The sequence below is a fragment of the Chelmon rostratus genome, chromosome 16 (genome assembly GCF_017976325.1).
Source record: "Chelmon rostratus isolate fCheRos1 chromosome 16, fCheRos1.pri, whole genome shotgun sequence".
Taxonomy (NCBI): domain Eukaryota; kingdom Metazoa; phylum Chordata; class Actinopteri; order Chaetodontiformes; family Chaetodontidae; genus Chelmon; species Chelmon rostratus.
In genome coordinates, this window is record NC_055673.1 from 11,582,924 (window position 1) to 11,597,272 (window position 14,349).

The 14,349-nt window shown below is 42.3% G+C and overlaps 1 protein-coding gene across 1 annotated transcript; it reads right to left on the minus strand.

The window, feature by feature from the left end:
* Positions 1–919: 919 nt before the first annotated feature.
* On the minus strand, positions 920–11,065 carry LOC121619668 (synaptic vesicle glycoprotein 2A-like). Its single transcript, XM_041955516.1, has 12 exons — positions 10,456–11,065; positions 9,711–9,891; positions 8,857–9,008; positions 8,115–8,248; positions 7,798–7,887; positions 6,923–7,030; positions 5,935–6,023; positions 5,682–5,846; positions 5,392–5,525; positions 2,666–2,872; positions 2,422–2,581; positions 920–1,103 (listed from the first exon to the last, which is right to left on the minus strand). The coding sequence occupies exons 1-12, from the start codon at positions 11,063–11,065 to the stop codon at positions 920–922; spliced, it is 2,214 nt and encodes a 737-aa protein (XP_041811450.1).
* Between the last annotated feature and the right edge of the window lie 3,284 nt (positions 11,066–14,349).

Sequence of the window (14,349 nt, forward strand, 5' to 3'; positions counted from 1 at the left end):
GCCGGCATGAACATCATCGCACTGCCACAGCACTATGGTTCGACAACAGGGAGGGAAAAACGGGAGTTTAACACTGAACACTGAGGAGCTGGATCATCCCATTTACAACAGAGAATCCTGTGAAATGCATCTTCACCTGTCTGTGGTTTGAGGCTGCGAGTAGAGGAGCAGGCCGGATTTATGCAGGGACAAGAAACGGCTGGATTCTCTGTTTCTGAATAAATCAAGCCTCGCTGGAACGTCTTAACATTACAGAAAACAAGAGCTCTCAGCGGGTCTGGCTTCAGCAGTCGGCAGTGGTCAAGGATCATGGGCGTTTTAAGAGAAAATACATCCGCCCAAAGAAAAACTTTTCATCAAACACAAGCATCAGTCTGGATGGAAATGTGAGGAGAATTGTACCAGTAGCATCACAGCAAATTAAAAGGCAGCACTGAAAGCCAGTCACTGAGGTCGAGGACGGATGAGAGAGAAGAACACTGCGATCGCATTTGAAAAGTCGAACACATACATTGATTTAATCTTTTCATGTCCTATAAATGGCTTTTTTTTCAGTCTCATCTCCTCAGCTGATTTTCTCCCTCTATTGATATCTGTGGGCCAGTGAGAGAAAACTTTGTACTGCGTCACCCACGTTTGAAAATATCTGATGTTTTTGGTACCTGACGGTGCAGCTAAAGGCGTTATCATTCATATATCATGACACAGGTACTAACTTCTGCATCTCTGTGCTCTTCTCTTAATCACTGTAGCTCTGTTTAGACTTTGGATGATGCAATCCATGTTTCAAAGGATTCTGGGCTTACAATGGGGATGGCAGTCTGTTCTGTTGGCGTGTGGCGGGCAGCGCTGAAGCTCTCAGGGATGTTCGGGCTCTACACTCCGGCTGCCCTCTGCTGCCCACCGCTGGTCGTTTGCTTTACTGCAGCACTTGGCCTCGTGTTTCAGGCAACTTTGTTGCAAGGAAACTACCTGCGGCGAGTGCGCCGGCAGCAAATAAGATGGGCACGGCCTTGGTGATGCCGACAAATGACTGGAAGATGCTGATGCCCAGGACGGCCGCCAGCTTACAGAGAGCGTTCAGGAAGCCGAACGCAGTGGTCCTGAACACAAGAGCAGAGGGGAAAACGTCATCACAGTGAGGATTTTCAGCAGCTGTTACAAATCGGCGATCACACCAATCAATATTTCCCTACTTAAGCTGATCTGGATTCAGTGTATTTGAAACCTTATTTTCTTTTATTACAGCGTCTCTGTTGTAATTTGCTGTGCAGATCAAAGTCAGACAGTCAGATGATAATAATTTCTTCTACACAACATTGCATTGCTAACAAGGAGCTTTGTTTCTTCTCTACAAGTAAAATCTGCCAAAAATAAGGTTTCCTTAAAACACAACTTCTTATGATCCAACCAGAAGGGATCATCAAAGGATATTTCATCATGAAATCAATAAAGCATGAATAAAAAATGAAGTGGGCCTTCAGTCTCAAGTAAATCATATTACAGACAAAGCCTCTCTTCATTAGTCAGACCATTAAACCTTCACGTTTCTAAAACCAATGAAGCACAAGTGAACTGTGCCCACAGATCTGTGAGCACTAGATGAATACAAATGAATATGAAGCAATGAATGCTACACTGCAATATGTTTTTATGGATCATAGAGAATGAGATGTCCAATACTAGGATATATCCCACACTATTACCTGTGGCAAATGTTTAATAATGTAAGTTTAATGATTATTAAATTAAAAATTAAGTTTAACATAAACCCAAAAAGTCTTCAAAAAGAATAGTTTGGCCAGGTACTGTATTTTAGTTCAGTTTTGTGGGTTAGAATTAGTTAAGAGTATCCGCACTTTCATGTCTGTCTGTTAAATACGTAGCTGGAGCCAGCAGCTGGTTAGCTTAGCTTAGCATAAAGACTGGAAACAGGGGGAAACAGCTAGCCTTCCTCTGTCCAAATGAAACAAAAGCCGCCAACCAGCACTTCCAAACCTCATTACACGCCAGTATTGTGTGGATTAAACAAACAAGGACTAACATCGTAATTAGTGGACAAACTTTTTTTAAACCTTGGGTTCAGTTTGGAGCTCTGCCACAAAAAAACAGCAACGTCTGCGTTTCCCATAAAGTGAGTAAAAAAGGCAGCACTCCACAGGTCAAAAACAGCAAATGTGGGTAAATGCATTTGCGATCAATAGGCAGACAAATCTGCTGAAGCAATCATCAGAGCATGTATGACGGTGGTAAACTGTGTGTTCAAAGGACACATTATGTGATTGCCAATCAACAGACACAACCGGGCCTGTGCGCCTGCAGGAAGATCCTCCACTCCACAAAAAAAGAAATGAATAATCAAACAAAAAAAAAGGAAATCATTGATTTAAAACAGTCAAGTGTTGGTGCATCTCATGTTACCTTTTATCCGAGGGGTAGAGCTCCACTGTTATCACATCCAGAGCGTTCCACGAGGCGATGCTGATGCCCCCAAACAGGCACAAGAGAGCGATCATCCCTGACTCACTGTTGCCGAACATCAGGAAGAAACAGCTGACACAAGATATGACACTGGATCCCGCTGGAGAGAGGGTGGACAATTACATTTAGTCACGCAGCCTCTGTTGCCACGAGAGAATTATCTGGAGTGATTAGGTTTACCTACCCAGCATCCTTAAACGCCCAATTTTGTCCATTAATAGAGCCGACACGATGTTGCCAGGCAACACTGCCAACGTGCCAAGGAAGTTGACAAAGTATATCATGTAGGCATTGTTGAAGTCGTCGCTGAAGTCGAGTATGCAGCCCTCCTTGTTGTGCAGGAACGTGCTGTTGACCAGTTTACAGTTGACAAACCTGTATTTGAACAAATCTGATGACAGAGAGAAAAAGGGGAGATAAAGAAGTGTTATTGAGGATTTTGATTCACACAATGCTTCATTCTTAAAAATCTCGTTCTCGCACCCCTAACTTCCACAGCTTCTTTTTCAAATCTCAGTGTTTTCAGCTAAAATCCAGAGACAAGACAACGGAGGAGTTGAAAAATGTTTACACACTTGTCTAAATCAACTTCATTTGATAACGTGGGCTTTCAGGAGCACTTTTTGCCCTGGGTTTTACCTTTCAGGCAGCACAGGCCCAATTTACAGAGGTTGTTAGGGCTGTTTGCAGTGTGAGACGGGGACTTGAGACACTCCTTCTCTATTTACAGTTAATTTTTTACTAGATGCTGGAAGTGAATGGCAAGGCAGTAAAGGACAGTCTTTATAGCAATGACTGTAGTTCAGATACATAATTTATCACATGGCTTTTAAGGAGGGATAGACATTAAAAACACAAAGATTTGCAGAGCATTTCTATTTTTTTATATAAAATCATTGTTATGGAAAGCATTTTATTTCTATGTTTTGGCTGAGGAACATCTGACCTACAGTACAAACTTGCATGAATGAATGGTTTTCCTGCAGCATGGAAAGAGGGGACTGAATGATCTGTCAACAAAAGAAACCAGGGCATTTGCACAGCCGCCACACAAGCAATCCTCTGTCAGCAGCTGCTTTTAATCAAAATTCCTTTCAGGCGAAGTCTAAACATACAAAAGCATCCCTCACCGTGGACTTTTTAAAATAAATAACAGTGAAAGAACAGAAAAGGTCAGAATTGTGTTGCGTTGTCTATCAAAACCGGCTTTCCCCGAGGTTGCAAGCTCTGTCAGTTTATTCTCTGCTCAGACTTCGCCGCCTGCAGCCGCACAAACTGCATCATTAGATTTTCTGATGACCCTGGTGAAATTGCTTCCATACCAATAACCTATAACAGTTCTAATAAAGGGAGTCAGGCATAAAAGTGCTGAATGATCATAAAATTTTGATGCGCCAATGACATAAACATAAAAGAATGTATCGTTGGCTGCAGGTATAAGAAAACACTGTCACTGGAAAAGCTGCTGTGGAAGTGAGGATGTGGAGATTTAAGGCTTACGTTGGCAGAGACTCTGTTTTCTCAGGCACAATCTGACATATTGACTGGAAGCACAGGCAGAAATCAAAACCATGCAGCAAATGTCCACCATGAACTACAGCTTCCACATAAACAAATGATCTTTCTTCATGCGTTTTTGGGCACAGTTACTCACAGAGCTTCCATATAAATGAGCTACAGATGCTATAAGATAAGTTAAGGGTTGTACTTGTTTCAGTTGCTGATAACATAAATTATCTCAGATGTGTTGTTTTGTGTCAAGTCTAAGGAGAGCTTTGGTTCTCATTATCCAGTTAACACATTCTTCCATCTGCTTCTTCCTAATAATGACGCTCTGTTCCACAGCTAACCCCATCTGCTCCGTGCTGTCAGAAAAGTTGGGGCTGGATTTGTTCACGTTGCCATGCTAACAGTGCTGCAGCAGCATAACTCAGCGAGGGTTTCTATGGTTGCAGTCCTTATCTTTTCTCTATTTGTACTTTAGGCTGCAATAAAACTAATTAAAAATTCACGTTTAATCTAAAGTGATATAGGTTTTGCTGAGCAGCGGTGTAATGACAGAATAGAGCTTATCATTGGTCGACTACAGTTACAAAGCCAAAAGCTCAGCCATGGCACCAGCTGCTTGTTTCACTCCTGATATGCACATAAGCACATAAACATCTCATGGACATGATGCATGGTCTTTAAAGCAGCGCAAACCAATATTTTTATACTAGCAGTGGATCAACTATGTGTCATGTGAAGAGAGATGCTCACATATAATTGTCACCAGACTCTACAGACACTCGCTGCTCTCATCAGTATTGTTTCCAGATGCAGCAGGCAGTAAAAAAAAAAGGCTATCAAACCCACTGTATGCTACCTGATCAGCACCAAAAGGCACACAGACACAGACAAACTAGCTTCTGAACACAGTGGAGCATGTGGCAGCTAAAGAGCCAGATATTTGCCTCAGGAGGCGGTGGAGATGAAAACAGAGCTAAAAGGAGACTGAATGTTCGACTAACATTTATGTGGTGGCCAGAAACACAACTCCCAATTAATGCTAATGTTAGTCCATGTCTGCTGGATGTGTAAATAGACAAGTGTTTGCTAACACATTCACCATCACGTTTTAAGGTGATATTATATCAGTGTGCTTTCACTTTGTTGGTCTATGCAGCAAGTAGCCAAAACATTAATTAATGCAGTTTTGAATAGAATATCTTTGGGTTTTGGACAGTTATAGGAGGAAAACAAGCAAACTGTCAGTTCCTGTAATGGGCATTTTTAACTTTGATTGAACGATAAAATGATTTTATAGCTAAATCCACAATTGAATTGATCAGCAGCAGCAGCTTAATTAAAACAGTCCAGCTCGGTGCACGTCATTGCTGAGCATACGGGCGAATTTCCACTCATATTTACCTGTGTTGTAGAACAAACTTGCAACGAAGGTACAGTTTCTGAAGAAGGTGTGTGTGGAGGTGATGTCCTCGAAGTAGCACTCCTCAAACACAGAGTCTTCAAACACCATGGACTTCATCTTCAGGTTGAGGAACCTGGTGAGCAGGTCACAGGTTCTCACTTTCGTATTGTATATTTGCTTCTATTTAGTAGCATTCAAATGTAAATCTAATTATACCAATGACCAATCCACCCCCGTTTAACTGTGATAATTGTCCAGGAACAAAAACTGCAGCTCATAAAACACTCACTTGTCATTGAAGTAGTGTCCCTGACGATGCACTTGGTTCTCCAGGGTGAAGTTAAAAGTGACATGCTCCACTCGTTCCTTAGTGAAGGTCCTTGTGCGTGATTCATATTCCTGCTTCTGGATATACTTGATCATGTCTGGGAACCACACCGTCAGACCGTAGTAACTGCAAAGAGTAAGGAAAGATGACTATAAGCGTCAAATTGTGGATGCGACTGACCACAGAGCTGAGCTTGTATGAGTCTTTAGTTTACCTGAAAGACATGGTAAACCAAACAGCCATGAGCATGAAAGTTGTCCGTTTATATTCTGGGCTGAAGCAGGCGAGAATGTTATTCCGTATCTGCAACAAGAAAACACACAACTTTTGATAAAGAAAGCTCGGGAGACCAGAGTTAATCCTCTCATAAAACACATTTTGCATGTGCACACACTGCTCTTACTGTAACCTGATGATGATATTTGAGCTTCTGAGCAATAACTTGCAACTAAAACAGCAGCCAGGCTGGTTTTCCAAAAAAAAGATGTTTGCACGGACCCTCCGTTGCTTCAACATGATGCTACAGCTTCAACTTTGAGAGTGCAGACTTTTCAGAAGGCGTTAAGCCGGTGGTGGAGTAGCAGATTCAGAGCGAAATGGATTGTGTAGGCGTGTAGCAGAACGTAGGCTGAATACAAATTAAAATCGGACACAAAGCCGGTGAAGTTTCTGCCTGGAGCAGCGGCGCTGCAGCAATGTGTGGCACAACGAATACACAACATTATTTGTTTCACAAAATTCAATTTTAGGAAACAAAAAGCAGCACATGGACGAAAGAACTGTAAGAATCAAATGATTTTCTGTTTAATTCACTTATAAAGTCAGACATAGGTCAAGAAGTCAAAATAATTAATTAGGGAAAAAATGACATTTTAAGCCTTTTGGCTACTCTTGTCCTTGCTGCCACCTACGCCTCCATCCACACTGTTTGTTTCTAGCGATGCCAGCTCCACTGCGGCCTTTTAAAGGCATGCCCCAAGCTGGAAAGGCCTCAGCCTCGTACTCTGGTGCAATAACTGTAGGACTGTTTTTTTTTTAAACAGCGGTGATCTCAGATATGATCTCAGGGGTGTTTTGGTGCATACTGCCTGCACAACAACAAATCACTCCATTGTTCAAACAAAACCAGAAATGATAAATTACACAAACTGTATGCAAATTCTATTTTTAACTGCAGCTTTTTCTCTCCAGACTTCACTCACCTGTTGGGAGAGGCTCATAATCTTCAGTCTGTAGCGCTGCCAGACTGGAGTATCGGTGCCACTGTCCACCAGCTCATCCATCTGTTTCACTGTCTTAATTGTGGTGACCTTGGATGAAAAACACAGAGGTGTGCCTTCAGTGCCAGATGTCGGGGAATTCATTTTGACGGCAACCAACAAGTTTTCTAAACTCGAAACTCGCTGACTTGTTTGACTGAAATGTCGCTTTTGGAAAATATTTAATTGTTTTTATGATGACACACTGAAATATAGACAGGAAATGTTGTTTGGACCTTATCTATAACAACGGTAATGATTTCAAAGTAAAAGACTCCTGATGTGTTTAGATTTTTGAAAGTGAAAATCTAATTTGTGTTGGATTCTGTGGAAGAGTAACTGCACATTTATGTGTTAACATGTAAAACGTCCTGTTAGCAAGATTAGCACCAGCGCTGTTTTGACCTCATCCACCATTGCACAATATCTGATAACAGTGCGCACTTTGTCGTCGAAAGGCTCAGTTTTCCCTGGCTGCCTGTCAACACTGCAAACACTTTCTCAATAAGTTCACCCTGGTAGAGGTTTTCCAAAAGCTCCGTTCTAAGTGACCCAACACTGCTTTTCTGTGTGGGCGAAAGGCCAAACAGCTACATTCTGACAAATATCGTGTATGTGTGGACTAAGTTTTGAATACATTGCAGCTTACACTAAAATCAGCCAGTGACCTTTGTTGCATGTCAGACCCAATCTCTCTCCTTCTCCCCTCCTCACCTGTCATCAAATGCCCAAAACACTTATTTAAAGAACTTTTATTTCAATAACCTGTTTGGAAGGTTGTGAGCTTAACATAACAACATTAATTGAGACATACTCACAGAAAACACCCTCTCTGGGTATCCCTTTGCTCGCATGTTAGTGTCGTGCACTTGCTTCAGAATCATCCAGCCTTCATCATGTTTGCCATTCTGTTTGGGAGAAAAATAAATGTCATGCTGTGTATGAGCTTCCTTTTTTTTCAGATTTGTATGTATCTACACTGATTAAGTCAAAAAGTCAGAAGAAGAAACTATCCTTATTTTCCTCACTCATGACATTTCACATTTGACTTTGGGTATTCTGTTCGGAATAACTCACATACGAGTAAAACCAGCTAATAATGTCAGACTAACTGTCAACGAGCACATCTGCTGACCTCTAAGTAGAAGCGTGGGCTCTCTGGCATGGCACTGAGGGCAGCGATGGCTGCGACGCAAGGAAACGCGCACACCAACACAAACACACGCCAGCTGTGGAACTGATACGCTGAGCCCATCTGGAAACTCCATCCTGAGAAGACACACAAAGAAATGAGCTCCCAACTTTCACTTTCACTTGCAGTCCACAGCAGATAAGGTCAGACAATAAATCGTTATAAAGCGCAGCCTGGATTATATTTAATTTGATGTGATGCAGAATGAACCACAGTCTTATTTTTCCTCCCTCCAGGGAAGTCAGAGGTTAGCCACAGAGCAGAGACTCTGGGAAGACAAAACGACCTAAAGCTGCATGGTTTGACCAACCGGCTTACCCTGCTTCCACAGCTCAAAACTGTCTGTTAACACTTTGTTTGCTGCAAAAAAATATTTAAATTTAAAGAAGCAGCTGGGAAATGTGCTTATTCGCTTTCTGGCAGAGAATAAGACAAGAAGATTGAAGCCAGCCTTATGTCTGTCTGTTATACATACAGATAAAATCAGCAGCTAGTTAGCTTAGCTTAGCACAAAGACTTGAAACAGCTATCTTGTCTCTGTCCAGAGATAACAAAATTCACCGACGAGCACCTCTAAAGCTCCCTAATTAACACATTATATCTCATTTTTTTATATGAACAAGAGTGACAATGACAGTCATCAATGCTCCACCATGACTTCATGTATTAGGGATTGATTACTCACCATAGTGTGGGATTATAGCCCAGGCCATGGCAGATGCGTATATTCCCCCAATCATCCAGAACATGCAGAGCCAACTGAGGTGCTCGCCACGCTTCTCTTGGGCCAGAAATTCAGAATAGTAGGAAAACACGATGGGAATTGAGCCACCAATCCTGCAAAGATCAGAAACCAGCTGAGCCCAGAGCTGAACTGTGTTGAAGATCCAGACATCGAGAGACGCACACAGAGTTTAGGTTGTCAGCATTTTTCTAAGAAAATAAGGGGTGAGTTTATTTATTTCATACTAAATATCCTAAAACATTATTATTCCACATGTATGAAACTAATATGACAGACATGGTGTGATACCATGAGTGAGCAAATTTCTTCAAACTCCTCTACAGCAACTAAACATTTTACAAGCGGAGCCACCACAGCTTGAATCTCCGACCTTTAATTTACTGCACAGGTTATTTTGTTTAGTCACTAAAGCTTTAACGTCATTTACTCACATTACTGCACCAGCATGGAGCAAAACTAACCCACAGAAGCTCTGTGGGAAACTGATGGATTTCACAACAAATGGGTTTCAGTATCTCAATTTGCCACTTGACTAAACCAGAGAAACTGTTTTCAACGAAGAAAAGACTCAAAGTGTTCAGAAACTTTACGATATGCTGGAAGATGCGGACGACTGAACATCTATAATTAATAATTGTTCTTCTGCTCTCAAATTCAAAATAGTGCAGTCAGATATGCTTCTGAAAGGGGGGGCATGACGGAAAAAATCTGAGAACCGCTTCTGTTAGCTAAAACATATCCAGCGTTTCAGTGAAGCAAGTGACAAATCAGATTAGAAGAATTTATCAATTTACCCAACACCTGAGAGGAGCCGGCAAAACAGAAAGGTGCTGTAGCCCTGGACGAAGGAGGAGAAGAAGGAGAAGATGCTGTTGATGGAGAGAGAGATGAGGAGAGACTGCCGACGGCCTATCCGGTCAGCGAGAGCCCCCCAGAGGAAAGCCCCAACCATCATCCCGAAATATACAATCAGACCTGTGGAGAGAGCGGAGGAAAGGAGACGGCTACAGACGGGAATGCAAAATGCAAGTGTTTGCTTAAATAAATGATGTCATTCTAAACCTTTAAAAACAGATCACAAGTCTGTAGTTTCCTTAAACATCTGGGCACTGTAGCTTTTAGCAAACGTGACTCAAGCAGGGGTAAGAAGTGTATTTGTTAGGGACTATTTCCAGCTGCGGATTAATACACATTTGATGCTCAACTGTGTGTTTCTGGCAGCGGCACGGCCCATATTCACGGTAATGGAGGAACGTGTTATCCAGTATAACTGTTTGGCTCATTGATGTGGTTTTAATTTTTATTTTATTTTATTTTTTTGGACAACAATGAAGCTTTATGTCTCAGAGGAATAAGTTATGCAAGGCTTTGGAGACACAGCCAGTACTTTATAGTTGGATCAATCAACTTCTGGTGGGGAGATTTGTTGACAAGAGAAAAATATAGACTAAAGACAGTCTCATGTTTTAAGGGGCATAAAAATGCCTTGTGACACAGCCACACCAGAGGAGGAGACAATCACCTGAAAAAGAGTCTTACCTAGCATGCTTTTGTTAGGTTCAGACAGGCACATATCCTTCTCAGCACTGGGCAGGACAAACCCGACCACGAAGATCTCCACACCATCTGCCATGAGAGCCAGCCCCAGCACGAAGTACAGGGTCCACTGGAACTTCCCATGACCACATTCTTGTAAAATGGTCTCATACTGCTGAGCCAGCTCTTCCTGGTCCTTCCTCCTCTCGGCCTCGGACACGCCGATGTCTCTGAACTGCTGAGCGCCGGCCCTCACTGAGCCCGGGCCTCCAGCCAGGCTGCCTTTGCCTGAATCAGCCCTGGGAATTCCTTGGTACTCGCCCTCGTAGATTTCATCATCCTCATCGTGACCCTCTGTGGAGTCGCTGTGGCCGCCCTCGTCGTCGTTGGCTGCCTGGCTGTCTCCGCGGTAGTAGCCTCCATCCTGGCTCCCCTGCACAGGGTAGTCATCGTCATCGTCCTCTTCAAAGCGGCTGTACGAGCGCTTGCTGTACTCATCGCTCATCCGATCGACTGAACGGCCGACCTTCTTGGATGCTTGCCGCTTGACTTCTTTGGCAATGTCTTTGGCGCCTTTAATGAATGCAGTCCGGTTTTGGTAACCGTCCTCCATTTTAAAGAGGTTCAGAAGATTAAAGGTGTTCAAAGATTTAGGAGAGAGGCCACCTGAACGTGCTGGGACTTCAGTTTGTTCAGGATGCACGTCACAGATTGACTCAAGAGTTGACTCCTGGTTGACCAGCTGACCAGCAACAGGCTCCTCTTATGTCTATGGAGAAAATGGAAATATAAATGAGCAAATCTTATGTTTTTTTGGTAGATTTCATGCATTGTTATCAGGAGAAGCATTTGATAGGAGCTTCAATAGCATCAGTGCACATTTCTGGTGACCTGTTGTGAAGTGAAGTCTCATTCTTGTTGGCAAGTCAATCAAACAACAAGACAAACAGGCGCAAAATGATCGCAACTAGACACAGAACGACTACAAAGAGACACAAAGTGACTACAAATATAATATGCTAAGCAACTGCAAAAAGATGCAAAACAACCACAAAACGACTACAAAGAGATGCAAACAGCTATAAGGAGACATAAAACAACCACAGAGAGACAAAACAACTACGAAGAGACACAAAATGACTACAAAGATATAGAACTTCTAGATATGCGTATAGATAAAAGACGTATCTACATTTACTCAGCTAACTAAAACAGCTATCCAGCCATTAATGTGTGTGTTTCCAGACTACACCTGTTGCATTTCCATTTCTGCCCGACGTGTGCTCACTGCCGAGTCACAGATGGGTCTGAGCGGTAATTACGGGGCGAGGCATCAAGCCTTGAATAGTGAGAGAGATTTTTAATGGATGTTTCTTGGAGCGGAAATGACCTAAATGCCTCAGTTCAAGTTCACGGAGAAGAGCTACAGTACGCGACCAAGACTCAAATGTAATGTGACAGAGATAATGCTCAGCAGGAGCAGACAGTAGTTTGGAATAAAAGAACATCACTGTAAGTCCTTCACTATTTACACTGTCATCCCATAACATCCCACATATTAACATGTTTAACACCAAAATAGGATTTTTTTTTAATTAAGTGACAAAAACTCAGATTTGAATATAATACATTAACGAGACTGGAGAAACCTCAATGGAGAAATATCAAATATACTTCTTGGATTAATCAAATAAAGCCGTAAATGTTCCTAAATTGAAAAAGTGAACACTTGCTGATTGAGAGGAGCTGTGTGCCAAAACAAATGAGGCTTGAAATTGAGAAAAAGAAGCCAGAAAATTAATGCCCCCCTCACTTTTCTGCTGCAGTATCACATCTCCTTTCGGAAAAAAACAACATTGATAAGTCACTGACTCGTGTAGCTCACTGACGATACCCACACCCATATGCTTTTCCATTAAGACACTGTGCGCTCGGGCCGGCGTGCAATAAAAAAACATGTCACTTTGATTTTGTGGTGCGGAGGGAAACAGCAGACACATACTGAGAGGCATCACCGCAACGCTCACTTTGACCCCTGTCTTCCAAAACGAGGTCTGACAGGTAATAACGGGCTGACGGGGCTTTAAATGTCTGCCAGGTATACAGCATATAAAGGGCCAGACAGGACTTTCTGGGGTCAGGGGTCAGAATCATTTTAAGAGCCAGAAAAGGAAACCTGTGGAACTAAAATACTATTGTGGTATTAAATTTGTTTTCTTCAATTGTATTTTTATGTATTTTCTGCCTACTTCAAAGCTGACTCCACGCTCCCACAAAATCGTCATCATGAAATATATTCAGGCTAAAAAAATATCAGAAGCAGCCTTCAAAACCAACTACAGAACAACGGAAACTGCTCTTTAGGTCTAAATTGGAATGACTTATATCCACAGTTATAAGACAGTATACATACTCTGTATCTTGATACATGCACCATACACGTGTTTGATTTACGTTCAGTTTCATCCAACGTCGTCTCCAGGCATAAGGCCACAGATCCTTCACAGTGAGCAGATTTACTGGCACGGATCAAAGGAACCCCACGGGCCCGGTCAGCCAGGTTAAACTGTGGGACACTAACCTAATAATATCTTGGACTCAAGCACTTACAGGCCTGCAATCGCTAACCCTCGTGAACGTGAGCACACAAGCGGGTGTAAAATAACGTGGGCATATGGAGAGAAATCAACAAGACAACAGAGCTGTTTGTCAAAGCCCCTGCACACACACACATGAGCCACCTGCACAGGTGTTTTCAGGTGTCACAGCTTACTGGAATGCTTGAATACAACAAAGCCATCTTTAATGTTATTAGTAACACCTGTGCTTGTGTCCGCTGTTAGTTTGTTGCACCTGTTAGGCTGGGACAGCTTGCGTCTGTATAATATTTATTAATTTTTGAGGTTTGGTGACGATCCCAGCACGCACAGCTCCACCCAGCATCAACCTGGGCAGAGGTCTGATAGGCCTTTCTCACAGGAGGAGAAGCACAGGTGTCACTAATAACAATAACAATGGCCCAGTAGTATTATCAGCCAGCAAGCAATTCAAACATCATTCATTTTATTACTTACGCCTACATTGTTTTCCTACTGTCACATGTCCAAAGGTGTTTTCATGACACAGAAGCTCAACATTAATTTCAGGGAATTAAATGCTAGTAAAATAATCAGCCTCTGCTTGTAATATAGAAATAAATGGAAAAAAAAATCAATAAAACTAAATCAATAATTTGCTTTAAGGTCATCAATGCATGTTACTGCCTGAAAATGTTTAGGAAAAAACTGCAGTTTATTTATTTAACACTCATTCTATCACTAGCATGTATTCTTAAACGGAAATACAAACATGTCCATTCCGACCAAGTCATACTGGTTTTCTGTCGTTTGCTTCGGGTCTTACATGCCTCTGCTGCTTTAACATCTGCCTCGATAGACACAGATAGTCAGATAGATACTACTGAATCCTTTATGCAACAGGTAAGCCAAAGATGCACTCCTTTAAAGCCCATTTTTATGTGTTTTTCAAAAAAAGAAAAGAAAAGAAACTGGAGTGCGAAGGCAAACACTTATCAGACTCAAACAAAGGCTTTGAGCCCACTTCTCTGATGTCCTCCCTGTTGTCAAGTTGACAGCATCTCTTCAGCTCCATGCAGCCTGTAACACACAGCCCTGTCAGCAGAGAAGAGAGGGCAGCTTCGAGGGGGAGGGGGGTGGATATTATTGCTCCCTGGTTTAAGCTATCCTTTTTCTTTCTTTTTAATTATTTATTTTTGTCTATATTTTCCTCACCCGGACCAAAATCAATCAGCATCAGTTTGCCACTTCCTCGCAAGGCCAAGCAGGGCAGATTGCCATCTTATGATTTCAATCAGTCGCGAAGTGTCCTGACGAATAA